General features: G+C 36.9%; 2 protein-coding genes and 1 long non-coding RNA gene across 18 annotated transcripts; all 3 read left to right on the top strand.

The window, feature by feature from the left end:
• The first annotated feature begins 549 nt into the window (after positions 1–549).
• LOC147505591 (uncharacterized) lies at positions 550–15,160 on the top strand. Its single transcript, XM_086558078.1, is given in 9 exon segments — positions 550–2,513; positions 2,516–3,085; positions 4,891–6,242; positions 6,327–6,467; positions 6,582–6,660; positions 12,016–12,143; positions 12,662–12,789; positions 14,888–14,988; positions 15,054–15,160. Coding segments are annotated over 3 exon segments (2,013 nt in total). The 5' UTR covers positions 550–1,099; the 3' UTR covers positions 4,920–6,242; positions 6,327–6,467; positions 6,582–6,660; positions 12,016–12,143; positions 12,662–12,789; positions 14,888–14,988; positions 15,054–15,160.
• Positions 15,161–15,970: 810 nt separating this feature from the next.
• Positions 15,971–18,940, top strand: LOC147505590 (uncharacterized). Its single transcript, XR_015193376.1, has 4 exons — positions 15,971–16,586; positions 16,687–16,764; positions 16,850–17,588; positions 18,628–18,940. It is a non-coding gene; the product is annotated as an uncharacterized LOC147505590 (long non-coding RNA).
• Positions 18,941–21,883: 2,943 nt separating this feature from the next.
• LOC147505589 (adenylate kinase 4-like) lies at positions 21,884–25,024 on the top strand. Of its 16 annotated transcripts, none has more exons than XR_015193364.1 (7): positions 21,884–22,000; positions 22,082–22,192; positions 22,312–22,453; positions 23,758–23,839; positions 23,947–24,039; positions 24,120–24,184; positions 24,404–25,024. XR_015193364.1 is itself a non-coding variant. In XM_086558076.1 (6 exons), exons 1-5 carry the CDS (start codon positions 21,935–21,937, stop codon positions 24,163–24,165), a joined length of 447 nt encoding a protein of 148 aa, XP_086414202.1. In that variant the 5' UTR covers positions 21,884–21,934; the 3' UTR covers positions 24,166–24,184; positions 24,349–25,024. The 16 variants fall into 16 exon arrangements, 1 of the variants encoding a protein (XP_086414202.1); XR_015193363.1 differs by having other exon boundaries at positions 24,379–25,024; XR_015193362.1 differs by having other exon boundaries at positions 24,371–25,024.
• The last annotated feature ends 539 nt before the right edge of the window (positions 25,025–25,563 follow it).

Raw genomic sequence — 25,563 nt, 5'->3', positions numbered from 1 at the left:
ATGATCAACTTATGATCAAATTGCGTAAACAATTGTTTAATGGACATATATGATCAAGTTTACAAGAGCCGAACTTTGGAGTTACTTGTAATGTCATTTAATTTGGTATGCAAATTTTATAGATGATCTTATGGTTATTGAAATATTATTTATGTTTATATTTTTAGTATTTTTTTTTATCTCATATTACTATATGAGTCTTTTAAGCATCAAAATGTTGAATAAACAAAGGAAATTCTGTCAAATCCATTTTTAACTCTTTGGTTTTACAAGTAATCAAGTTAGTGTTCAAAATAGATTGCAAGGGTAAAAATGTCTAAATGATTTATATTTAGCATTCAGAGTCAGGTCATTCTGATAGAAAACAAACATGTTTTTATGAGTTCAGCATTCAGAAGGTGGGTCATTCAGCATTTAGCATTCAGAATTCAGAGGCTCAAAAAAACAAATGACCCCTAAGAGTTTTCTGTTAGCACATAGACTATGGACAGGGGTTGAGCCCTAGCATCTAATAATTATACTATCATTTCGCTACAAAACGGAACCGACAATTAAGACCATTCCATGTGGATTAGATGAGACATGAGAGGCATGAACTCGAGTGAGGTTCTACAAAGGAGTATTTAGACAACAGGGAGCAAGGATACTGCATTCATGAGAAAAACATATAAACGAGGAATCCTACCAACTTCCCATTTCATAAATGTGTTGACAATAATAAAATTGATATTAGAGAAGTGCTTACTGGAAAGATAAAAAACTCAAATTTGAATGATAGAATTTGATTTAAATGAGCTTGAAAGGTAAAGGCCATGGAGTGTCTTTGGCCTTGATTCTCTCAATCTTCCTTTCTATCTTGGGTCTAGCGTTCCCGTACGAACCCTTGAATCTCTTTCCTTGTTTTTTGTCATCTTGTCTCCACGTCCGTATAATACTGGTGCTCGTTCGGTCATCGACATTTCAATTCGCCTCTCTCTCACTTCTCCAGCAGTTCTAATTTCCCCGGCTTGTGATATATCGTGGTGATATGTGTCGACATATCACAGACTCTACTGTGCTGGCCCAATTTAACCTTCCACACATTTTTAGCTCAAGTGAAATGGCGATGATGCGGTGGAGAAGAGCAGCATGTCGTCAAAAGTTGGTAACAATTTTTCTTTCTGTTTTTCATTACAACACTGCTGCTACTACTTCCTCTTTCTCGTATTTTGTACGAGACAGATGTAAATCAGGAACACTTGGACTTGATGAGGCTTTGGGTTTGTTCAATAAATTGATTCAAACAAGACCATTGTCTTGTATTTTACCTTTTAACCAATTACTAGGAGCACTTGTCAAGATGAAGCACTTTTCTGTCGCGTTATCTATGTCTAAAGGAATGGATGCCGCTGGTATTCAACCTGATATTGTTACACTTAATACACTAATCAGATGTTACTCCAATACGGGTCGACTGGATTTCGGTTTTGCTGTTTTCGGGAGTATTCTGAAACGCGGATTTGAACCTACTGTTGTTACTTTGACCACCCTACTTAGGGGGCAGTGCCTAGGGGGTAAAGTTGCCGATGCTATGGATCTTTTTACCAGAATGCTGGAAAACGGATATCCATGTGATGGAGTCAGTTATGGGACAGTAATGAATGGGATTTGCAAGTCTCTGAATTCTACTGCTGCTCTTCGATTCATGAGAGCAATGGAAAACAAAGGGTGTACTCCTACTGTGCATATATATTCTATGCTTATCGACACTCTTTGTAAGGAGAATTTGGTGAACGAGGCATTGAATCTATTTCAGGAAATGACCTCCACAAACCTTACACCTAATGTTATCACCTACAACTCCTTGATTTGCGGGCTATGCGGATCTGGTCAATGGATAGAATCCATGCGTTTATTTGACAAAATGTTGGCACAGAATGTCACACCGGATGTCATAACTTTTAACATTTTGGTGGATGCTCTTTGTAAACAAGGCAAGACAAATGACGCTTTTGATTTGTTACAAGTGATGTCTCAAAGAGGAATAATTCCTGATGTTGTCACATACAATGCTTTGATTGATGGTTTATTCACTTCAGGGAAGGGGAAAGATGCAATAGGATTGTTGAATGAAATGACAGGTAGGGGAATCTTACCAAATAGAGAAACATTTGGTATTAGAATTGACGCTTGTTGCAAAGACATGATGGTCAATGAAGCATTTGAACTATTCCAGACAATGATTGAAAGAGGCGAGGAGGCTGACACAGTCAGATACAATAGTTTGATGGATGGAGACTGTTTGCAAGGGCAGATGAAGGAGGCAAAAACTGTTTTCGATTTGATGGTCGCTATAGGCCATGGTCCTGATGTAGTCAGCTATAGCATTTTGATCAATGGCCATTGCAAGGCTAAGAGGATGGACAAGGCAGTTCAAGTTTTCAAGGAGATGCAACTTAAGGGATTCAAACCCAACACTATTACCTATACTACCCTGATAGCTGGATTTTGCAAGAGTGGAGAAGTTTCGCTGCAAAAGAGCTTCTGAAAGACATGATAGCTTGTGGGGAAAAACCAGACCAGTTCACATATAGTTCATTAATAGATGGCCTCTTCAGAAATGGTTGTTCTGCTGAAGCAATGGAACTGTTCCGTGTGATGGAACATAATGGAACGAAAGCTAATGTACCGATTTACAACAGCATTATTGATGGCATGTGCAAAGAAGGAAAATTAGTTGAGGCAAAGGAAATCTTTTATAGTCTCTCAACGAGGGAGTTGCAGCCTGACACTTGGACACACAACATAATGATTAATGGATTTTTTAAAGAAGGGAAATTGAAAGAAGCCCAGGATTTGTATTGTGAGATGCAAGAGAAGGGTATTGCTGCAGATGAATTAACATTCAATATCCTGGTCCAAGGATTCCTAGACCAGAAAAATGATATGCACAAGGCAATGCAATTTCTCAATACCATGACTGACAATGGTTTCTCACCAAATGCAAAAACTACTTCTCTTCTAGTGGACTTGTTTGTGGAAGGTGGACCAAATTGTAAAGAAATGCAGATGTTTCTCAAGCACCTGCCAAAAGACTATGTTAAAGGTATGTGCTCAATTTGACTCTGTGGTTAACTAGCTTTTTCTTGAAATGGTGTGGTTATGGTTAACTAGTATTATCTCTTCTTTACTGTCATTTTTCATCTTATATTATCTGCTAAAAGTTCTTTCATTTTGTTGATGAGCTATGCGAATTGCTTGACTACCATTTTAAAAGGACAGTCCTCTCAGCTCTCTTGGTGTGATTTGTTGGATTTTTGAAATCTAATATATACCTTATATTGTTGTGTATTGGTTTGGAACAAGTTGTTTTTAATATTCTGGTGTTTTCTAATACTTGCTAATCTTGTTTATAGTGTGATACTAATGAATTTAGTTAAGGGGATGATTATATGAAATCCACCTTATGGTGACTCGAAAAGAACTCCACCTCTAAAAGTGGACTTACAAGATGAATTGACGGATGATTTTTGGTGGAGATAGGCATCACATAATGGAGAACACCCCCACTGAAAATCAGCTTAATAGAACATTTTTAACCTTGTCAAAAGTTGTTTCGAAATTAAAAAAACTTTGGGCCGTTAGATAATTCCATGACGTTCTAGACAATTTTCAAAGACGTTAGACATCTTCAAAACAACTAATTTTTCATGAGGATGATTTCTATTGTGTGGATAACATTTCCACAAAGAGTAAGGTTCTAATTCATAGTTTTGAGTGGTGAAGTTTTTTGGAGTCACTTTAAGTGGAGTTCATATAACCACCCCGTTAGATTAAAGTAGCATTTGGTTACTAAATGGTGTATGAAAGTTCACGATAAATTCATGATGTTGGGGATATTTTGGGATATATCGTGATATATGATGATATCAATTAATTTTGGTTGACAATGACAACTTAATTTATTGTATGCTATATATTCTAAAGAGTTATTGAGAATATATCACAATATATCAATAAATATCAACAATATGGAGATATTTGTTGATATATCCTCGAGATCTGCATGTATGCAATGCCAATGTAAAATATCCCCACAGAAGGGGATATATCCACGATACGTATCGTAATTTCAAAGGTCGGTATACCCTCATGGCCTCATATCACGATATTTTGTACTATGGTTATATGAACTCCACCCTACACCTTATGGTGACTCAAACGAACTACACCTCTAAAAGTGGACTTAAAAGATGAATTGAGGGCTGAGTTTTGGTGGAGATAGGCATCCCATAATGGAGAACACTCCCACCAAAAATCAGCTTAATAGAATGTGTTTAACAATTTGTCAAAAGTTGTTTCGAATTAAAAACAAACTTTGGGCCATTGGATAAATCCACAACGTTCTAAACAATTTTTGAAGAGGTTAGACATCTTTAGAACAACTAATTTTTTGTGAGGATGATTTCTATTGTGTGGATAACATTTCCTCGAAGAATAAAGTTCTAATTCATACTTTTGAGTGGTGAAGTTTTTTTTGAGTCACTTTCCGTTAGTTAAAGTAGCATTTGGTTGCTAGATGTGTATGAAAGTTCATTTGGTAGAGCCTATCATGAGAAACAACGCTAGTTCCTTGTCCCTTTTGTGGCTTCTTAATGCCAGGAGGTGTCCCCATGTCTACTCATTTTGTTAAGTGTGAAATACATAATTCTTATTGTATCAGTTCTTTGGGACATACTGACTATGTGAGCTTGAGCTTTGATACTTGACAGGGAGGTGTCCTGTGTCCCCATGTCTAAGCATTTTGTTCAGTGCAAAATCACATTTGTTCTCATTTTAACTGTTCTTCTCTATTGACATGTGACTATGTGAGCTTTGGTACTTACAGAAAATGTTTACATGTAATTTCAGGTGCCCAAGAGGAAGTTGTTGACTCGTGACATTTTGTGCAACTAAGTTTCATGGTCAAAAGTCTTCAGCAACCTTAATGTAAGAGGATCTGATAAGCAATTTTATTGGTATCGTTATTTCTAACTCATGATCAGCTGAATTCCTTAAACATTTTAGATATTGCATCCAGCATTGCTGACAATCTTTGAATGGTGTCCCTGCAACTAGGCAGTATGATGGAAAGATAAAAATACACCACAAGTAAAACTCTTGTAGAGAGTGAGTTCTAACATCTTTGAATGGTTCTTTCCGAATTGGATAGTCTGACTTTGAACATATGTGAAAACTTGAGTGCAGATATAAAACTTATAATCTGGATGCAAGTAAAATTGTTGGGATCCCTGCAGTCTTGCGTAGCTTCAAAATAACTCCTTTTTCTTTCAGAGTGTAACAGATCTTCTTTTTTTCCATTTGTTCTCTACAATATCCTCTGTTATTTGGTCCAGTGTGCTCATGATAATCTCTTTTTCGTTAAATGTGCTCATGATAGTCAATTACTGGTAGTCCGGCAGTCGTATTGATTCGGCAGCATAAATCAGTCCATTACTAGTACCATTTCTGAAGCTTTGTGCTTATGTTCAAAAGCTCTTAGAATCCCCGTTTAATTCCGTACTGGTTTTGATTATTTACACCTTAAATGTATATCAGGATGGACACTATCAACCTATTGAAACTGAGACTCATGTTTGTCTTTGTCCATAGGCATAGTTTTAGGTTGGCAGGTTTTTGACATAACAGCCCAATTACAAGTCAAATTTGGCTTTCTTGAAACTGATTATTGATCAGTACCATGGAGAGAATGGACATCTATCTACATGTATTATGTTCCTGTGTAGGATGATCGAAGTATAACTGTTGCTGGATATGTGGGGTTTTTCTAATGGCTAAATCTATGGTGCGCGAGATGTACCGATAAGCAGGATTTTTGTCCACTCATTCTGCAAAATGGCAACCGGTAGAGTAAGTTTACAAAAAAGGGTATATCACTTTCAATAAAAATAAAAATAGCCGTATTAGATTTTATTTTATTTTTATTGCACCCGTCTCCCTAAAATTTCTCTCTCTTCAATTCATGCACCTGAAAAGCAAAACATGGTGATTAAATAGAGAGTTCTCATAATCAACTTGTAGCAATTGGAGTGTTTACTGCTCGAAAATTGTTATTCGAAGAATAGGAAATGTCGCTGGTGATTCTCCCAAATGCCGAGATCTTGTTCTTGGCCATGGTGCCTTGATCCCATTACTTGCACAGTTGAATGAGCATGCCAAGCTTGGACTTTATCAAAATTTTGCCACAGCCTCCATTCGAACAGGTTGGATATCCACATAGTGACATATATTCTAGTAGATATTCTACTGTGGTGTAACTTTTTGTGATTACTTTTGGGCTGACAAAGCCTGCACTCCCTGCTCTTGAGCGACGAGGAAGTACTGACAGATGCATGTTGGGCACTATCTTATTTGTCTGATGGTACGAATGACAAAATCCAAGCTGTTATTGAAGCTGGTGTCTGTCTTCGGCTTGTTGAGCTCTTGCTGTGAGTGTTGGATTTCATTTAAGTTCTATTAAAAATATATCAACTGATGAATTATCTGCTTTCTTCTACATATTGTTGATTGAAATTTGAACATCTGCATTCTTTCTTTCTCAGTCATCCATCGCCTTCAGTGCTAATCCCTGCCCTTCGAACAGCTGGAAATATTGTTACTGGAGATGATATGCAGACTCAGGTAATACATACTGTGAAATTTTCCCATTAATATTGATTCTATCTTTCATGGTCACTCTATTTTTTTCATTAGAGTTATGTTGGAATTTGATGTTTGTGAGGGGGTGATGAGGTTGGCCAATCCCCTCCCTAAAAATCAGCTTGATCTGTCCCGACATGGTTTTATAGTCAAATATGTTTAATCTTATTTACAGTCATTGTCAATCTGTGTTTGTCTTCTCTACAAAATGAGCCCGCACTTGTTTATTTTTAAAGAGTCTTAGTGATGTGACTCTGAACCCCCTGGAGGGCAAACAAGTTTATAACCAGTTTTTACTTAGGGAATGTAGAAAGAGAGACAGTAAAAGTTAGGTCTCAAAGGGAGACCCATCCGCTATTTATAATAACAGAGTTACAATGTACATAGGTTGGGCCCAAGTATAGGCCCAATAGGACTAATATTACAATACTCCCCCTCAAGTTGGTGCGAAGATATCCAATAGACCCAGCTTGCCAATGGAAGAGCGAAGATCAGCAGGTCCCACTGGTTTGGTAAGAGTATCAGCAATCTGTGCCTTAGTCCTAACAAAGGACGGGGAGACAATCCCAGCACGAACTTTCTCCCGCAGAAAATGCACATCAATCTCTATGTGCTTAGTCCGGCCATGTAGGGGCGAATCAACTGGTAAATGGATGGCGGCTTGATTGTCACAATTGAAGTCACGGATGATCCGTGATCAGGCAAAACCAAGCTCTCCCAAAATAGATCGCAACCACATAATCTCACAAGTGCCCAAAGCTAGGGCACGATACTCAGCTTCAGCAGATGATCTGGAGACAACAGACTGCTTCTGGCTTTTCCATGAGATAAGGTGATTCCCACGAAAAGCACATAAGCCGGTAGTGGAACGACTGTCAATAGAACCTCCATAATCAGAATCAGTGTAGCATTCTGCGGGACCCCGTGGAACCGGTACATAGAAAGAGACCTAAGCCGGGGCAAGACTTTAGGTACCGAGGAATATGCTCCATCGCGATCTATATGAGAATGACGTGGAGCATGCATGAACCGACTAACTCGCCACAAAGATAGATAGGCAATGTCCGGTCTAGTATTAACTAGATAAATAAGGCGTCCAACAAGCAAAGGCGATAAGGCGATGGATCCGACAATAATGGTCCATCGTACAACTAACCTACCGTTAGGCACCATAGGAGTAAACCGGTCGACAACCCAAAGATCCCCTCAGACGGTCGGAAGATCTAGAACATACTTTCGTTGAGATAAAGAGATTCCCTGCGGGACTACGTGCAATCTCAATGCCAAGAAAGTAACGTAGAGGACCCAAGTTTTAACCTCAAAAGACTTCCCGAGGATTCCTTAATTTGTACAATGCCCGATGCATCGCCTCCTCGAATAATAATGTCGCCCACATATACAAGCGGATAAGTCGCGGCCCCGAGTTCCGCTACCGAACAAAACAATGTATGGTTTGAGTGGCACCCGTAAATCCATATCAGAAGCACAACCTCGGCCAATCTATCAACCCGGGCTCGTGGTGGATTTGCTTAAGCCCATATAAGGACTTCATGAGTCGACAAACTTTCTTAGCATACTCCCCTCACCACGAAAAGCCCGGTGGGGATCCATGTAAATCGCTCTCGGATCTCCGGGAAGGAAGGCATTCTTCACATCCAACCGATGAAGAGGCCAATCATAAGAGGCGACCGGGAAATAAGAAGTCGAACAGATTTTAACTTGGCTCACGGAGCAAAGGTCGCACCAAAGTCACGCCCGTGCACAATGTAAATCCCTTTAGCAACCAAACGGGCCTTATATCGTTCAACCGTACCATCCGCCAAGTACTTTCATCAGTAAAACCCATTTGCATCCAACGTAGTCTTGGGAGGTAAAGCAACCATTTCCCAAGTCCGATTCTCGCCGAGGGGTCGTCATCTCACCGCGATATAAGCGGCTACCCAACGTGGATCCGACAGAGCCTCGTGAACCGATCGCGGTATCCGAATGGAGGAAACCGAAGTCGATATGTCCGATAGGAAGCGATACACCCCGATAAAGAGACAAACCGCGTGCAATAGGATGGTTAATTGGGAAAACCGTGATTTGTCCGGGGATGCCCGGTCCCGAAGGAAATCGAGGGGGCTCAACAACGGGGAGAATCAACAGAAACAATCATAGGGGAGTCAGCGGTAGGAGCAATCACAGTAGGTAGATCACTAGAAGGTGAAGGAATGTTACCTGAGGCAGTGGGTAGAGCATGAGCATGAGGAGAAGTCGCGGCAGTATACACCAGTAAAAGGTTTAGTAGGAGGGACCACCGGAGGAGTATCAAAGATAGGAATAGGATAAACAGCGGAAGACGCCTCCTCTGGGGAAGACAAAGGTTCCTGCACAGATGTATAAGGACCAAAATATGCACTATGCTTGACAAATGTGACATCCAAGGTATGATAGAGGCGACGACTAGGTGGATGATAACAACGATACCCTCGGACATAGGGAATACCCTAGAAAGACAATCGAATGGATTTATCATCCAATTTGGTTCATAGACTTTTATCATGAACATAGCAAACCACGACCAAACACCCGGAATAATGGGAAACGAACACGATCGGGTATACAACTTGAAGAGGGGCCTTACCATTAAGAACTCCTCATGGGTGTCGCGGTTTCAAAGGTAGGCGGCCAGTAAGAACCGCGATAATGCCGATGGGGCCGAGGAACATGCATACCTTGCAACAAACACCGAATCGCATCCATAAGACTCGATTTTTCGTTTAGCAACACCATTTTACTCGTGTATAAGGGCGGGTCGATTCTTTGAAGGATACCCCCGTTTGGTAAGGCAGGGCGACAAATTCGTTGGAAACATACTCCTTCGCGATTATCGGACGAAGTCCGCGAACCACGATATTGAACCGAGTTTTAATGAGTTGGAGAAACCGAAGTGAAAAACAGGGAGAACTTGATTTCTTTCGAAGGCAATAGATCCAAGTACACCGAAAGTATGGTCATCTATAAAGGTCACGTAGTACCTATGGCCGAGAGGGGTAGTCCGCGGAGAAGGGCCCCAAACATCCATATGAATCACATCAAACATACAAGGAGATCTAGAAATCACGAGGAATATAAGAATTACGCACATGTTTAGACAAAGAACAAGTATCACAATGAAAAAGAGTATTTTTGCATGTTTTTATTAATTCGGAAATAAAGTACATAAATACTTGAAGTTGACATGGCCCAACCGAGCATGCCAACTTTTCAAAGACTTCAATGCCAGAAAACAAATAACGGCCCCGACACGGGCAACACACTAGCATGCAAACTCGACATGGTGGAACAGTCTTTGGGACAAGGGGGATCTCCAAAGTAGTATAGTCCCCGCGATGCCATAGCCCCCCGCCAAAAATCTACCTCATTCGGGTTCAAAGATAACAAGAATGGGGTAAGAAAACAACGAGCGGTGATAATCTTTAGCAAGACGACTAACGGATAAATGGGCTAAGTGCTAAGTGAGGAACATGTAAGGCCCGACTCTAAAGAGATAGCGGGGATAATCGAACAAGATGCCTTTACGGGTAATAGTGGTGTATGAGCCATCCGCAAGGCGGACATGATGTGAAAAGGGTGTGCTATCAGACAATAATCTAGACTCACCAGTCATATGATCATTTGCCCCGGAATCAAGGACCCAACTAGATGGAGGCGGGGAACGAATATGGAACGCAATAGGTGTACCTGTGGCAGCAGTCATGGCAAAAGTACTAGATGTCCCCCCACGTAGAGACATAGCATGCATAAGCTGATCAATCTGTCTTTGGGTAAAAGTCCCAGAATCCTCAGAAACTCCCCCTGAATGATGACTACCAGAAATATCAGCAATAGTTGCAATACGAGGCTTGCTGCCTCCTAAGCCCCTCGACCCCCCTCTTGGGACGAAGCTCTGGATGCAACTGATAGCAACTATCAATAAGGTGGCCACTGCCCTTGCAATGATCACAAAAGCGTCCACGAGTGTTCCCGGATGGAATAGTAGAACGAAAAGCCAACGTAAAGACCCACGGGTCGAGTAGTAGCAACAAACGCCATCTGATCAGCAGAAGACGGTGCATCAGAAACTACTGGAGAAGAAGTAATCTGAACACGACGCTCATGTTTCTCAATAATGGCATACGCCTCACCAAGAGATGGAAGAGGTGCAGTATTGAGAACTTGAGTGTGAATGGCTTCAAAATCAGAGTGAAGACCAATAAGGAACTGATGAACTCTCTGTTTCTCCTTACGCTTCTGAAGAGCGGCCATAATAGTAGGTGTCATACCAATAATACTGGATATGGAAGTGTAAGTAGAAAGCTCCTCCCAGCGCTTCTTCAAGTACCCAAAGTAAGCTAAGACAGAAAGAGCCCCCTCAGGTAGCCCTCTAACCCAACTCACGGTAGAGCTCATAAATTCAACCTCATTGTTAAGTAGTAGCATACATTTCGGAGAGAGCGACCCACAAACCATCAACAGGTCTCATAAAAGGTAAACATCTCATAGACATCGGGGCTCCATAGAGTTGAACAACCAACTTAGAATCATACGGTTGGTCATGGACCAACTATTGTAGGTAGGTCTATATTAATTGGACAAATCATCTTGTTGGGGAACAAGCCAATCCATCTTCTCTTTGGCCCCAAAAATAAGCGAAACGTAATGAGCCCAAGAGGGAAATTCCGCCCATTAAGAAGAGCGGTAGTAATTTTCTTCAAGAAGAGAAATTATTCAACAAGGAGACATCATCCGCACCTTTAGAGTCGTTATCCGTCATGATAAAGGGATATAGTGCAAAGAATAGTACCTTGATGTGAGAAAAAAGTTATAATCGCCGGAAAAAACCCTCGCCGGAAAACGTGATAAACGCCCGGAAACCTACCGGAAAACAAGATTTGGCAAAGATAAGTCGGCCGATGAAAGCGAATCAATGGCACGTGTCGCGAATATGCATTTGCCGCCTCGAGCCGAGGGAAGAAGGAAGGGGGTGGCGGCTAGGGTGGTGGCTAAGGGTGGTGACTAGGGTTTGATCTCCTTACTTCTCTCTTCCTTTTTTTTTTTTCTGATACCATGTAGAAAGAGAGACAGTAAAAGTTAGGTCTCAAAGGGAGACCCATCCTCTATTTATAATAACAGAGTTACAGTGTACATAGGTTGGGCCCAAGTATAGGCCCAATAGGACTAATATTACAATAGGGAAGAGATATGATGTAACTATATAAGTAATAAAAAGTTTGCAAGGACATTAATATATTTTTAACTTCGTTGAATCTTTACTTTGTTTTGTCTTTGATGATTTTCTTCTACTTTTTACAGGCTATAATCAACTTTCAAGCGTTTCCTTGCCTGTTGAGCCTGTTAACAAATAATCTCAAGAAGAGTATCAAGAAAGAAGCTTGCTGGACCATTTCAAATTTACTGCGGAAAATAAGGATCAGATACAGGTATGGAATATATTCTCCTTTCACTATTCTATTATTACTCTATTTTGTCCGCATCTTGTGAATTGAGATATGTTTTTTATCCCGATATTGTATGTTGGTTCAAGGACTTGGTGGGTGTGCTTCCACAACCCAAATCCTTTGAAATAAGATGTAATTTGAGTTTAAAACGTTGTTTGCCACTTCAAGACTCAGAATTTTATAAGAGTTTACATTTTATTTGTAGGGATTTTGGTCGATAATTAGCGCAGAAAAATCCTTGAATCGAGGCTAAGTTTAGGTTAAAACCTAATTAGGAATGTTACCTAAAATTTTAAAGTGAAGAAACACAATTGTTGCTTTTATACCTTCATTTGGTTGTGAAAGAAATGAAATGTGATGTGAACAAGGCCGGCAAAGGCTCTCCCGGCTTGGGGCTGCCTGCGCTTTTAACTGCATAGAATATAAAACTTATCTTAAAAATATTCCTTTATTATTTCATTTAATCCATTCTTATGTTAATATATGTTGTTATTCTACAGGCTGTAATTGCTGCAGATATTATTGGCCCCTTAGTTCGTTTGCTCCAAACTGCTGAGTTTGATATTAAGAAAGAGGCTGCTTGGGAATTATTAAATGCTACTTCTGGCAGTAATCCTAATCAAATCAAGTATATACATCTCAATTTTACATCTCCCTGCTTTTTTCTCAACTGGTATATTCTTAGTCCATCTGCACTACACCATTTGGGTGATTTTGCAACCTTTGGGATTTCTTATTTGTAACATATATTGATCCGTTAGGTAATTTTTCACACTTATTATCCGTTATCAATGTTTCTAACCGTTAGTGACACTTGAATTATTCTGTAACGTTTATTGGATATTTAGTGACACTTAGTAATGTGTAACAAAGTTAAAAATCACGCTAGGAAAAAAAAAAAAAAAAAACAACAAAAAGTTAAGCGGGAGTTTTTTAGTTCTCGGCGCCCATCTAATCTAACCTAAAAGGAGAAATATCACATATGCTAAAAATAAAAATAAAAATAAAAATAGGGTTTTGATTTCGCTGTTGCTAGGATTTTGATTTCGGTAAGTCGTCTTCTTTCCCTCCTTTTGTTCTTTTTTTGTTCGGTACAAGTTTCATGATTCCCTGCTGGTGATTGTGAGATTTGATTGAATCAGCCTTGAATGCTTGATAGAATATGGTCTATTCAAATCTATATCGATGGAAATCGCAAAAGCTTTGAATAGATCCATAAGATTTTTATTCTCAAAGAATCTATAGGTTTAGCTTTTGGGTTAGTTTATCAAAAGCTTTAGCTTGAGTAGATACTTGCTTGCCTAACTTCGGGTCTTCTTGCAAATTTGAAGAAGGGAATGGTACAACAATTACTTTGAGTTTAAGGGTTCAGCCCTTATGGATGCACCTTGACCAATTTAAGGCTTAAAAAGTGGAGTAATTTCCTGTGTTGAGTGTTGCTATGTTATGCAGAATAATTTTCTATCCTTTATTAATGGTGTTGGTGTCTAGAAGAGGCACAATTTACTTGATGTGAAATATGCCTTCAAAGAATGGGGCCTATGTTTGATTGATCATTTGTTGGCAAGGTGATGCTGGAAACAGATGAGAGATCTATCTATCATGTTGGGTTCACTGATGAGTTTTGCGGATTTAATTGTGTTCAAGATAATTGCTTGCTTTGCTTTGTATGACATATTGAAAGATCGTATGGAATTTGCTATTGGAGTTTTGTATGAAGTTTATTTTATATAATGTCTTTTATGTCAAATTCAATTTGAGAAGTGTTCACTTTTAATGGTGATCGAATAATAGAAAAAATGAATGGCATAGGGGGGGTCTTTTGGTTTACACCTTTGTCATTCCTGTGTTGTTGGTAAGAGTCAAATGGAATCACACCATTCACATAAACTTAGGATCATCATGTAAGATACCATGTCAGGTGCATTCTCTAGTTTTTTTTATTTATTTATTGCATTCTTTTATTTGGTGACCTCATGTAGTTAACTATCCAATTTGCTTAATTAGGGAAGCATGTTACCACTTGAAAGATTTCTAAATAGTAAACCTTAGCCTCAAAGAATTTTTTTTGTTTGTGGAACTTGCCTTGTTGCTGATTCTTGTACCTTATCACCATTTTTATTTTTAGCAAGTGATGAAGATGTAGACATTGGGCATGTTGATTTAGACTTTGAAAGAGAGATGGTCTTTGATATTTATCCTATCTCTTTTTTTTCTTGTAAATTGGTAAACTGCTAGTTTGGTCGCTATGAGAAAGGACTTGTTTCTAGGGAGTGACAACATTCTAATACTAGTAGTTCAATGAAAGGGATAGAGAAATGTGAATATAAAATGACAATGTGAACTGTTGGTTAAAGCTTGTTTCACCTCATTCATAACCAATTGATTAACTAGTGTGAACTATTGGTTAAAACTTAGTTTAGTACATGCTGCTTATCCTGAACTAAGTATGCTATTTTATTGTGAACCGTCCTACCATATGATTTGAACCTAGTTCTTTCTTACGCTCTTAGTTTTATGCGATTATGCTTTGATTTGATTGAAATATTAAAGGCTGTGAAATTCTAATTATAAGAAGGTACTCGAGGAATGTTGGATTTCTTTCTTCTTTATATGTGTAAATGGTTGTTGTTAAAAATGTGTACCCCCTTGAGATTTTAATGAGGGCATGATCCACCCTGAGTATTTTTGAAACTTATTCCCAAACAAACAACTATGATTGACAGGCTATGATTGCTTGTTTTGGAGTTTGAGGAATTGAAGCATGGGCGTCGATGTTTCTAAAGTGAAGAATTGGTCTTCGTATGCTTGAGTTCGGGATATACAAGTAATATCTCTCTCTCAACTGTGTTACCTTTCAAAGAATTCATTCTTTTCGTCATAATTTTGTAGGAATTAAGCAAGGCCCAGCAATATAGATGTGTAATGACTTTATATAAGCACGGTGGTTCTGAAAGGGCTATGCTGGTCTCATGGAGGATATGATGACTGGTGAAGTGGTGAGTATGTTTTCTGTGCTTTTGTATATTTGGTCCTTGATTGTTTTTCTGTACCCAAGTTAAAATCCTAGAGATAACTCTTTTGTCTGTACATGAGGTTGGCTAAAATGGTTTTTAGCTTTGACAACAACTAAGGAGTTAATAGTAGCATATTCACTACAAACAATCCCTGTTCGTGAAATGAGTTTCTGAGAAAATGTTTGTTCTCAGTCAAACTCACTCAAACCATATATGTGCAAAACAGAAAAAAAAATGCAACTGCGAAAGCAATCCATTCAAGCCTGCGTGTTTGTAGTATGCCTGGGCTTGGCATAGCATAGGTAATCTCTCTCTGCCTGACTCCCTTTTACCAATTTGTTTTCTACTTCCTGACTTCCTTTTATTTATTTATATATTGAAGTATTCGATGAAAGGGACTTCTATGATGATACCACGCCAAAGTCATCCCCTGAAGGCGGAACTTTTGTACAATTGATGGTATTCAGCTACTCTGGTTTGAAACCAGCACATTTCTGGTTTGAATGCATAAGCTTTTTTGCGTCTGGTTTTAGTGGTACTTTCATTCTAGTGGCCTTTAGATTGCTTTTGAGCTTGTATGCACTCATGACAAGAATAGACTAGGTCCCTTGCATATAGTGAGGTTACATGTTTAATATGTTTTGACAATCATATTAGCATATCCTGAATAGTAGGTATTAAAGGTCTATCTTGACTTTATTCCTAAAATCATTTTTGTTTTTAGCAGGTAAGGATAGGGAATCATCTTTGTTTTTTGCATAAGAACACTTCATACCCCTTTGCTAGGTGCAGTCCATGTTGTGATGGTTTATGCTCTTGTGAATATTTTTTATCTGCCATGTGAAATTATCCAAGCTACTGGCTTTTACATTAGTATGTTAGGATGGTCTACCCAATCCGTAGGCATGCATCCTGAGTTCCGCTATAAAACAGAGTTTCAAAGCCACTAGCCTGAGGTATTATCTTCTCAATTACACTCATAAGAATCTGTATGAGTACACACTATTGTGCTTGTTGGATTTTAATGCCACTAGTCTTGAGTTCTGTGGATAGCTACTCCCTTAACTATTTGGTATTATCTGGTTTGAAGGTACATTTATTTATTTTTTGACCAAAGTCCTAAATTTGAATATATGTTAAAAGCATTCTCCTCTGCCCCTTAACATGTGAAGTTGTTTTCCTCTTCTCTCTCTTTAATTTGGTATTCTGATTTTGCAGGTGCCACCACCTTGACATTCAGTGTTATCAGCCACAAATTTTTTCGAAGCTTTTGGAGTTCAAGAACCAATTGAGTACAAGAGAAACTTCAAAGGCTCATTTAATACCTTGCCTATCATTGCATTGTATGGTGGTATACATCATGAAGTTGCTGTATAGTCTTTGCTGGACTTGTTAATCACTTATTGAGGTGGATGATAAGATAATAATAATTTATGTTTCTTTCTTTCTATATCTTCATATCTTCACCGCGTTTTCAGTTTTTGATAATTTTCTCCATTCTAAAACAGTTGGATGCTTGGGAGTTTTGGTCAATAGGGTTGATGGGGGTACAAGTAGTCAAGTACTTAACAACTCGAAGGCAAGTAGTAAGTACTGTTTCACAATCTTTATCAGTTACAAAGTTGTATATATTGGTTTCTTTCTAACAAGGTATGTTTCCTTGATTTTCAGGCACCGTATATAATACCAATATTTTGTTAAGTGTTCAATAGCATCTGTAAACGTCTTTGAAAGAGTTGGATCTGTCAACCACTTAATGCAGTTGTCATGGCACCTGGTCCTACACTTTCGAGGTTAGTTTTTCATTGTAATTGGACCCAGTTCTCCACCAAGATGGATAAAGTTCCATTATACACATTGCTTACATGTCAAATCTGTTATCCACTTGTATGTAAACCAACAAATATGGTTTTTCCTAGGTGCACTCATCATCAACGAATCAAGAGACAGTTCTTCTTTGTTTGGACATGTTAAGGTTGTCCCACCCATGTGTGCATGTGTGTTCATAAGTTCAATGCAGTGCTCAGGGGATTGAGTGCTTAAATTCTGCCTACAAACAATTACTTGAGAGCCTCACTGTTACTATGATATATGACTCAGTACCCCATGTACGGTTTCAGCTTTAACAGTTTAAGTTAGGCACAAATTTACTTTAGCATACTCTACTTATCAGTTTAGTGTCTGGTAATTAAAAGCACGAGGGTCTGATCACTTTGGATTTGTTAGCTTGAGTTTTCTGCTCTAACCATGCTTAGAACTCGAGTGTTGTGTTCTTATTTGAGTTTTTCTCTTTGCAGATCATTCTTTGCTTTACATACAGTTTAGTTAGTGGATGGTGCTTCTGACACTGCAAAGTTTGAGGATGAAAGTAGAGCTGTCACTGGAAATTTGGCATATTAAAATGTCACAGGTAATTAACTGTTTTTGTTTTGAGCTAGGTGTTATGTTTTTCTTCTATGTATAAAGGATTTACGGCTTCAGACGTGCTTCTTGTATTATAGCAGGATTATATTGATACAACTATAGCAGGCTTTAGATGCCTTTATTGACGTTGTGGAACTTGAAAGTTGTCATGCGCTTCTTGTATTGTAGCAGGATTATATGGATACAACTATAGCAGGCTTTAGATGCCTTTATTGACGCTGTGGAACTTGAAAGTTGTCATGCTTTATTCAAGAAATTGAAGGTTTACGTGAACCTCCATTATTCTTGTGTCATTTGATATAACTAGTATTTGTTTATTGGATAGATGTGGGACACATTAAGTACTTATCTGTTGATTGATTTGAGCGCCATGTACCTAAGTAAATTTTGGACAAGGTTGCTTACTGGAAAATAAAAGTTATTTTAATTGTAATGTATAAATCTCATCCAATTAAGGTACGCCCATGTAGGTATTTTATGATTAAAACGTATCTTATGATATCTTTTTTTGTGTTGATCGAGAATTCGATATTGAGAGGTTTGAAAATAGTTGTGGTGAAGTTTTGGGTGGACAATTTGTAACAACCATAAAGTGGTGACACATTTTATATACATGTACAATCTAAAATATATATTGTGCATGGGTTTTGAATTTTAGTTCTCAAGTATTTCTTTGTTACCATCCTCAACCTTTGTGGTCTCACTGTTTAAGCCGCAGCATGTGAGTGGTTAAAATCATAACTGCATATTAGTATGGTTGAGTTTGTTGCTAGTGAAATAATTGGTTTTGTCTTTTATTTCTCTTCTGGTGTTTGCATGAACTTGAATTTTATTAGTGTTTTAATAATGCCCTGGGCTCATCAAGAATTTTAAGCTTTCATATATTTGCTACACTTTTGGATTTAAAATTGGCATTTGCAAATATTCCTATAATATTAGTATGAATGTCCTTTAAAGTTTTGGAGCCTGAAGCTTTTCTGCATCTTTTACTGTACTAACCTCTCTTTATTAATCTGTGAATCTAGCCTTTCAGGACTACCTTGAATAAGATGATACATAAACGATGAAGTCGCTTAATGCAGATCTTTTACCTTCACATGTTAATTAGTTAAATACGCAGGAATCCGTTTGTATATGATTTAAATGAAGAATAAATAAAATGTATCTATTTGAATCATGTTTTGTGAATGGATTTTGGTATGTGATTCGACATAATATGTTATTCGTACCGTGTACATTAAGATTGTAACATGTTGCACCCTACGTGTAGTATTTAGTGTTGTTTGTATATATAATAACGTCTTCTGGGAGAGTGATGTTATCTTCTTGTACGTAATGTATTGTAAACTCTTATTGTTTCCTTGCTTTTGTTGGATTGATTGGAAAATAATTGGATTTGGTTGAAAATGCATTATGATAGATCTTACATTCTTAAAAACGTTAAAAATACAAAGAAGGCTATGTCGAAATTTTGAAATGAATGAAGTGTCAAGATGTTGTAGTATTCATTTTAATATAATTTGTATCAAGGTACTTTTCAATTAGGGTTATCTCGTTTAGTAAGAAAGAACTCTTTCCTTCCACTGATTCTTCATTCCTCGTAAAAATCTCGTCTAATTGTAATCTTGGCATGAAACTGAGTTTAACAAGTGAATGGGGCGAGTCATCAATGAAATAGAATTATCCTATGCTCTTATAGTTAAGGTATCTAATAAAAGATTCACTGAGTAATCTTTTAAACACTCGAGTACTAATCAAAGATTCACCGAGTAATCAGTACATATATTTATAAATGTTACAAATTCATCCCCTAGTCGCAATATGAAATGTATAATGACAACAATATTCACCCCATGATAGAATTGAAGTTGCCTACTCATGATTTGATAGATAACGATCAAAATCAAACTAAGTAGTTATGGTTCTCCCATTTATAGGTGATGGCTTAGGCGTAATGTATATAATGTGATTTATTACATTTGACTTGACGTTTGTGGTAATCTCTAGAGAAATATTGCTTGGCTTAGCTAATCCCTACATTTTATATGCTTTATGCCTAGGGAATCCAAATTTAAAGAAGGCATCCATGCAAAAGTCAACGCAAGGTCATTAGTTATACACATATTAAGCTTTAACATCATGTATTATGATGCAAACCTAAAGTTTTCTCATGTTTAATCATCCAGCCAGAAGTTAAATAATATCGTTTTCAAATCGACCAAATTGGCAGGATTGTTGAGATCTACTCATCTACATCAATTATGATTTATGATATGGCTATCAAGTCTCTCGACTTAGCGCACCCAGTTGACAATATGATTGAACCTATCTTTTGTCGACTCAAAATTTTCTATGTCAAGCTTAATTGAACCAAATCATGTGCAGGGTTAGTAGCCTGAGTGCTTGTGCCCATAGTTTTACGACTCGACTAGTTCAAGTATGAACCAGAGTCAGAGCTACCCGGTTGACTTTTTCTATGTTGAATTGGTTCAACATAGATCGGTTTCAACACCAATGTGAATGGTCCGATTCAAGTTAGAAACCATTAAACTCGGTTAAAAAATCAGAGTTGTCCCGGTTGACTTTTTCTATGTTGAATTGGTTCAACATAGATCGGTTTCAACACCAATGTGAATGGTCCCATTCAAGTTAGAAACCATTAAACTCGGTTAAAAAATCAGTTCAACTCTGATTTTTATTCAATCCAACCGAGTTAACTCAACCCAAATATTAATTACTTTTCTTTAATCTTTGTTAACCTTAAATATATAGTTGAATACTTTTCTTAACAAAGAACCAGACGAGTTTTAGTTGAACCAGTAATTCAAAAACCGGTTCTGGTTCTGACTTCTGAAAACCATGTAGAACTATTTTCTTCCCGCCTGTTATCTCGGTGAAAAATTTAAATTTCCCACTGAAACATTTAGAGACCGTCCATAAAGTTTCGATTTCAGTTCCAAGCTTTGAAACCAACGTCTGCACCTATAATTTCAATATTTGGTTACACCAACCCAAAAAAACGCTCCTCATTTTTCCAATCACAGAGAGACAGAAAATAAAATAAAATACCGCAGTGTATTTGGAGAAAGTACCATCAGTAGATATAATGTCTGATTTTTTTATTTTGATTTATATTATACCTTTCAAAGGTTGGGTTTTGCAGCATTATTAAAAACCTTTTAAGGCTTTGTAAAGTGAGTTGGATTGATTTCAATTGTTTGTAACAATTTATTCTAGATTATCAAGGGATTATTCCTTACCGCCTTATTGAGTGACAACATTGAGTATTACATTAAACATTTGTATGACTAGGCGCATGTTGTTGCAATCATTGTCACCAAGTGCGGTACGGGTTTAAAACGGTATACTTGAAAAAACTTAGTTAGTGTTTTAAACGGAACGCCTCTCGAAAAAAAAAACGAAAAAAAAAACGTAAAAAAAACGGGGCATAAAAAAAAACGGTTTAAAAACGGTAAAACGGGTTTAAAACGTATTATATTTAAAAGAAACGGTAAAAACCGATGATAAATAATATAATAGATAAGGAGTTTGATTTTCTATAAAAGTGGAAAAAAAAATAGACACATAAAATAAAAATAAAAATAATATAAATGAAAGAAAATTCAAATACATGAATGTATCAAATTATCATTACTCATCCAAATACTAGAAGTTTTAGATTCAGTGCCAAAACACTATTCAAAATAAGATACTACTAATTACCAACTATAATGGCATAATTAAGTACTACAAATAAGTTAATAACTTTAAAAATTTCAATTAATTATTAATAGTCCAAAGCAAAATAGAACGGTCTCAATAAGTCAATCTAACGCCCACTCTTCAAAAAGGTAAACTCCATAACTCTTTTCTTTTTTAGCGTTTTCTTTTAGATAAAAAAAAAAAAAAAAAAAAAAAGTTTTAAACGGGAGATTTTCAAAATATCGGGTTTTAAACGTTTTTTAAGTTTAAAACGGGTTTAAAACGTTTAAAACACGTTTTGTTAAAAAACCCGGGTTTTAAACTGGAACCAGACGCCTTGATAATATCTCGGGTTTTAAACGCGTTTTAAACCCGTATTTGGTGACAATGGTTGCAATGTTTATATTCCATTGTCAGCATTCTGGTTTTTGGTCCACATGTAAAAAAAAATTCCATTCCAGATTATGGTGTCAAGTATGTGCATTTTCTTATCATGTTAGATTAAAGATTTACTTAAATACCCATGATAAATAAACCTAGCTATTAATGAAAAATTAGTTGACTGGCAAGTCCACCCGGTCTCCTATTATCAAGAATGACTGTTGTTTGTGCCACTTGGCTACAGGTGATATGCTCAGAGCTGTTGTTTCTACTAAAACACCTCTTGGAATTAAGGCGAAAGAAGCCATGGAGAAGGTACACACTTTACAAAGTGCTATTTGGTCATGAGACAAGTTTATATTCGTTGTGGTTCCTGATTGTGGAGTTCGTTTATAGGGAGAACTTGTAACTGATGACTTGGTTGTTGGAATAATCGATGAAGAGGCCATCATGTCAGAAAGGTTCATTCTTGATGGATTACCTAGAACTGTAGTTAAAGTAGAAAAGGTTTACGATCTTTTCGTTTATCGTTATAAATTTATTCTTTTTAAGCCATATTTTTTCTTTCTTGGTTTGAATATCATTTTATTGAAATTTTATCTTGTTTGTATCTTCCTTTTGTGCAGCTTGACTGGATGCTGAAAAAGCAAGGAACCAAAGTTGACAAGGTTCTTAACTTTGCCATCGATGATTCCTTCTTAGAGGAGGAATCACTGCCAGTTGGGTGGCCGGACCTATCACACAAATATGAACGTCCCAAAGTTTCAGGTGTTGATGGCGTAAGCTATTTTGATTTTTCAATTTTGGCTTTTTAAGATACTTATATATATATATATATATATATATATATATATATATATATATATATATATATCGGATAGGCTAGGTGAACAGCCAATTTTCGGACAGCCATTAAACAACCAACTTTGGACCGTTAGATCGTTAGATAATCTAAACTGATATCAGAAACCAACCTTAAGCCTTAAACACGATATTCCAATATTTTGATATTTCGAAAGATCGCCATTTTGTTCTCCAAAAACAAAAACTTACGCTACTGATTCAAACAAACCCCTAAATTACACCATTTCAAAATCAAAATCAAAATCAAACAGCAAATTATTTAAACAAATCGGATTCAAATTCAAAATCAAACCCCAAATTATTTAAATAAATCGGATTAATCAAAATCAAACTCCTAATTATTCAACCGAAAAATTCATACAAATCCATTCAAATTTTGGACCAATTTCAAACCCCATTTTCGGTTTAAGGTATGTTTTCTTCGTTATTTAAAAGTATTTTGTGTTATTAACTGCTTGTATGGTAATTTTATTAGGTTTTGTTTATTGGATGTTAATTTTTATATTTTAATTTTCCTGCAGCCGATTTTAACATTGTTTCTATTTTTTTTTAATGTTATTGTTTTAGAGTTCCATAGTTATTACATGTCAGCTTAAATTATTTGATTTTACTATTCAGGTGATTTTACATTTGCATATTTTTTAATTTTTAAATTTTTTTTCTTATACAATAAAATTCGATCTATAAATGAGGTGTCCTATATCTGGAAGTTCAACATTTCCTTAGTTGCAAGAGTAACTAAGTAAGACTTTTTCTATATTAATAAATAAGATACCGGTTTATCAAAAATAAATAAATAAATCAAAAGTGGTTTTTATTTTTTGTTAATGGCTAGATTTATCTTGTGCAGTTAAATGGCAAGATTTATCTAGCGTAGTTTTGTTTAAAAAGAGCTTCTGTACCGTAATTAACTTGTCCACATATTATGGTTTCCTGGTTTCTAGTTGGAAGATGCTATGCACTCATGGTTTGGGATTCAGAGGGGTTTTGTAATTACAGTGATAATGTCATAGTGAAGATAATAATATTACGAATAAGTAATTACGGTACTAAAATGATATAATAGCCCAATCATATGGATGCATAGTATCCATTACTTTGAATTTAACATTTGTTTCCTGAATGCAATATGACCCACCTCATTTTAGATGGAAACCTTTTTTGAGTTCTTTGTATAAGCTGCTTTCCTAAGTTGCTTTCTTTCATAGGTATACCAAACTCGCTAAGCAAAAAAATATGTTTCAAACTAAAGCCAATTCAATGGAAGGCGGCACCATTATGGAAGATATGGTAACTCTCTTTAGTTTTTGCCTTCTAGTATGTTGTTTCCAAATCAGCCTTTTTGTGGAACATTTTTCTAATCCTTCCATAGCTAAGGAAGGTTCAAATCTCTGCAGTCAGCGGAGCTGCACATTTATACTGACTTTTTAAGAATTGTTCTGGAAATCTTAAATGCGATTCTCACATATGCACTCCCTCGAAATCCAGAGGTAATTACTGGTTTTGTTGCGACGCACCTCGAGACAATTTTCAGTGTGTTCTCTTGATAATATATCCAATTCATATGCAGGTTGTGTATGCTATTATGCACCGACAAGAAGTCTTTCAACCTTTAAAAAATCATCCATATAAGTGGTGGGTATTTGGTTAGTAGTTTGAATTTAGTATGTGTAAATATTTGAAGAAGTATTATTTTGAGTAAAAGTTAGTATAATCTCTGTTTTATTTGGTATTTCATTTGTATTATGTTCTATTATTATATATGTTTATTTTTACTTGTATGTGTTTGTTGCGTTTAGTCGTACTTTTGAATGGACGTAGCTTTTCAGAGCTTCGTCAGAGATTCTTTCACAGGTAGCTTGGAAATCTCAAGGGAGCTTGGAGGAGCTCTATTTGGAGAATAACGACATCTCTGAGTTTGGAAATCTCAAGGTAGCTTGGAAATCTCAAGGGAGCTTGGAGGAGCTCAATTTGGAGAATAACGACATCTCTGAGTTTGGAAATCTCAAGGTAGCTTGGAAATCTCAAAGGAGCTTGGAGGAGCTTGGAAGTTAATGACGGTGGCTATGGTTGGTGATGGCATCAATGACTCGCCAACACTAGTTCTTCTTGGTTGGAATGGCAATAGGAGGCGGTATAGACATCGCCATCGAGGCGGTGACATTGTTCTCATACAAAGCAACTTAGAGGATGTGATAACCGCCATTGACCTCTCTAGAAAAACCTTCTCTTGCATTAAATCTAAACTACATTTGGGCTTTGGGTTACAATCTTCTAGGCATACCAATTGCCGCAAGGGGCTCTTTGGTAGTTAGGCATGGTTGCCTTGTGTTTTCAAGTTGGTAGTTGGTTTCTGTCTAAACTACATTTGGGCTATGGTAGTTGGGAATGGTTGCCTTGTGTTTTCAAGTTGGTTTCTGTTGGTCTTTCTATATACATATTTCGTATGTAATAAAGTTGGTTTTTGTTGGTCTTCATTTGTTACTATATAGAAAGTTCCCTCTCAACATACAAACATAGTTTACCGAAAATTCTGACAGCCATATAAAACTCTGACAGCCAAAATAACTGAAAGCCATATAAACATCGGTCATATATAGAGAATATAGTTCATGTGAACTCTGTTTACATAAAAGTAACTAAAACAAGGCAAAATTCTGACAGAGTTAAAACTCTGACAGAGTTTACTGAACTCTAACATAATTCACCGAAAATAACTAAAACAAAGCAAAATTATGACAGAGTTCACCGAAAATATTAGTTAAAACTTTGACAGAGTTCACCGAAAACAATTGAAACAAGGCAAAATTCTGACAGAGTTCACCAAAAATGCTAGTTAAAACTCCGATAGAGTTCACCGAAAATAACTAAAACAAAGCAAAATTCTGACAGAGTTTACCGAAAATGCTAGTTAAAACTCCAAAAGAGTTCACCGAAAATAACTAAAACAAAGCAAAATTCTCACAGAGTTCACCGAAGATGCTAGTTAAAACTCTGACAGAGTTCACCGAAAA

This window comes from Coptis chinensis, chromosome 4 (assembly GCF_015680905.1).
Source record: "Coptis chinensis isolate HL-2020 chromosome 4, ASM1568090v1, whole genome shotgun sequence".
Lineage (NCBI taxonomy): Eukaryota > Viridiplantae > Streptophyta > Magnoliopsida > Ranunculales > Ranunculaceae > Coptis > Coptis chinensis.
Note: the sequence above shows the minus strand (reverse complement) of the source record. Positions and strands in the feature narration are given on the sequence as shown.

Bases quoted from the DNA above. Each gene is read 5' to 3' on its own strand.
- LOC147505589 (XM_086558076.1), top strand. From the start codon at position 21,935: ATGCTCAGAGCTGTTGTTTCTACTAAAACACCTCTTGGAATTAAGGCG. The intron at 22,454-23,757 runs GTGTTGATGGCG...TTTCTTTCATAG, and splicing joins TGAACGTCCCAAAGTTTCAG to GTATACCAAACTCGCTAAGC. The intron at 23,840-24,119 runs GTAACTCTCTTT...ATTCATATGCAG, and splicing joins GCACCATTATGGAAGATATG to GTTGTGTATGCTATTATGCA.